Here is a 2,363-nt window from a genome sequence, read left to right as displayed (position 1 = left end):
AGAGATAGATAGTCTGCTCACCAATTGATTTAGCTCGGGCGTATGCACGGAAGCTTTTATTAGGAGCATGAAACATCTTTTAGTTTATTAGTCTCAAGGTTACAGTGCAAAGAATCATACGAATTAGGAAAGCCACTGCGTGAAAACCTCATTCCGTCTGACTCTTCCGCTGCAGCTCGGTTTGCAACTTCACTGTCACAGACGGTTATTTTACTCGACTTGGCGTTCATTTCGGTAACCATTGTTTACCGTCGATAAAGCCAATGGTGAGGAATGGCTTGGCCTGGAAGGTTGTGAGCTTTTTGGACCATGCAACTCTGCCCGTTTCGTTGGCTCCCGGGCCAAAGCATTTGTATTCGCCGTAGTAGACCCGCCTGTCAAGAAGGCAGAAAGGAGAGTACGGTCAGCGTGATAATGGTCTTCTCCGCATAGTTGTGGTGAACTAAACATGAAATTTTCCATAGATTGGAGATCTGGATATACTTTTGGTTTGCAGGAATGTTCCAGTCATTCCAGCCTTGAGGGACTATAATGTTGTCGAAGTATGTGTACGAGTAGATGATCCTGGAGTATTGTCCCCAGGCTCTTCCCAAGTAAATGGACCCAGATCCAGTGACAACACAATACACAAAAGAGTAACCGGTGTTTTCACTGGGTGTCATTCTCTTCTGGGCGGCAATAGATCCGAAAGGCGCGGCGATAGAGTGCAGATGGCATTTCTGTGATGGGCATGAATGCAAAAGCTTAACCTTGTTATCCACAACGAAATAACAAAAGAACAGCATTTTGTTACTGCACGAAAGAAATCACAGAGCTGATTACAATGCAACTTACAACAAAGAGCGAGCGCGCATCGCCAAAGATGAAGTCAATTGAGCCTTCAATGTAACACCTATAGTAGTAGTGACGCCCCGCCCGATCATAGAGTGTATCTTGTGCGCCAAAGAAACCACATCGGTAGAACGCACCTTTGTCACCGTCGATGAGCAATGCAACAGCCTGCTGCCCTACTGCTCCCGCCGCGGGAGCTGGAGCTGTGTTCTGGATGACAAAATTCAGAAGAACTCTGATTAAGGTTTACCATGAAGAAGATCCTATAAGTAATGCACAATGGAGGACGAAATACCAGTGCAAAATCATGGACGGTACTGTGCAGATAAGAACGTAGATATCGGATTGGATTACAATGTAGGTCTTCTTTTTTCTTACCCTAAACGATATATCGAGAGCAATGAAGTCGTCTGCATGAATCGCCACAGAAGCACTGCCAAAGGTGCCCAGAGGTTTTCCATTCTTGCCTTTTGTAGACGCCGTGTCGCCCCATTCAATGTACGTTAGGGAAGAACTATCTCCTTTTAATGTGATGAATGGCTTACTGGCTGGTATCAAGACCTTTTCTCTGCACAACGAAGGCAAGATGTATCGTAAAACCCACTGTATCGAGATTACCATGCGATATGAAACCGCGCTCGTTCTCGATTTTGCAACTGACCTGTATATACCCTTCTTGACGTAAATAATCACGCGCTGCTTGTTGTTTTGGGGCACTGCGTCGATGGCTGCTTGGACGGTCTTGAACTTGCCAGATCCATCCTTGGCGACGACATACAGTGGCGGAGACGAGGCCGCTTTCGGGGTCTCAGCGAGCTTCCGATCGGCTAATTTCTTCTTGAACTGCTTACTCTTCACCCATTTGTCGAAGACCTCGTCCCTGTAGAGATGGGGACGGGAGGGAAGCTGGTGGACCTTAACGACGGGGCAAGTTTTACCGATTTTGTCGATCCAATCGTCGAGGCTGGGTGGAGGCGATGAGCAGATGGAAACGGAGGCAAGGGAGAGCAAGAGGACAGAGGGGAGGAGGAAGGAGAGCTGCATGGTGGGTGGTGTATCAGCTCTGATGAAGAGATCAGAGCTGAAGATGGGAGGAGGAGGTGGCGAAAGGAAGGCGATGTATATATTGAAATGCGAGTGAACTGTTAAGGGAAAGATGCACGAGACGTGCAAGGCTTGCCTCGAGAGACTTTGCTGTATTTGAACAATCGTGCAACCTTGCTTCGTGAGACTTTCTTTGTATGTCAACAATTCGTGCACCTCACATGCCTCCTTGATCCCTCTTGCACTCGCTTTGCCAACGCTCATGGCCTCGCATCCCCATCGTCCTCTCACTGCCCTCGCCACATGGGCACCGAGTCCACTAGCCTAGACCCAATTCCCGAACCACCCCTACTTTGGAGTCCCCCCCATCACAAAATTAAGAATGTACATCCAAAGTAGAAAGGCCGTAGGGTGTCTACCTGCCCTAGTGCAACGGTTGCCCTTATTCGTATCTTGCTCAAAGAGCATAGGTCCTAGATAATGTGCCC

General features: G+C 48.0%; 1 protein-coding gene across 1 annotated transcript; it reads right to left on the bottom strand.

Annotated features, from left to right (window-relative positions):
* Nucleotides 1-226: 226 nt before the first annotated feature.
* Nucleotides 227-2,139, bottom strand: LOC147890288 (putative pectinesterase 53). Its single transcript, XM_087390256.1, has 5 exons — nucleotides 1,493-2,139; nucleotides 1,210-1,399; nucleotides 835-1,041; nucleotides 484-719; nucleotides 227-374 (listed from the first exon to the last, which is right to left on the bottom strand). Exons 1-5 carry the CDS (start codon nucleotides 2,137-2,139, stop codon nucleotides 227-229), a joined length of 1,428 nt encoding a protein of 475 aa, XP_087246382.1.
* Nucleotides 2,140-2,363: the final 224 nt, after the last annotated feature.

This window comes from Dipteris shenzhenensis, chromosome 19 (assembly GCF_047967505.1).
Source record: "Dipteris shenzhenensis isolate YYH24624 ecotype China chromosome 19, Dip_SZ_1.0, whole genome shotgun sequence".
NCBI classification, from domain to species: domain Eukaryota; kingdom Viridiplantae; phylum Streptophyta; class Polypodiopsida; order Gleicheniales; family Dipteridaceae; genus Dipteris; species Dipteris shenzhenensis.
Note: the sequence above shows the minus strand (reverse complement) of the source record. Positions and strands in the feature narration are given on the sequence as shown.

Coding starts and splice junctions, on each gene's coding strand:
- LOC147890288 (XM_087390256.1), bottom strand. CDS start 2,139: ATGAGCGTTGGCAAAGCGAGTGCAAGAGGGATCAAGGAGGCATGTGAG. Junction 720..834: donor ATGCGCGCTCGCTCTTTGTT/GTAAGTTGCATT, acceptor TGCCCATCACAG/AAATGCCATCTGCACTCTAT. Junction 375..483: donor AACATTCCTGCAAACCAAAA/GTATATCCAGAT, acceptor CCTTCTTGACAG/GCGGGTCTACTACGGCGAAT.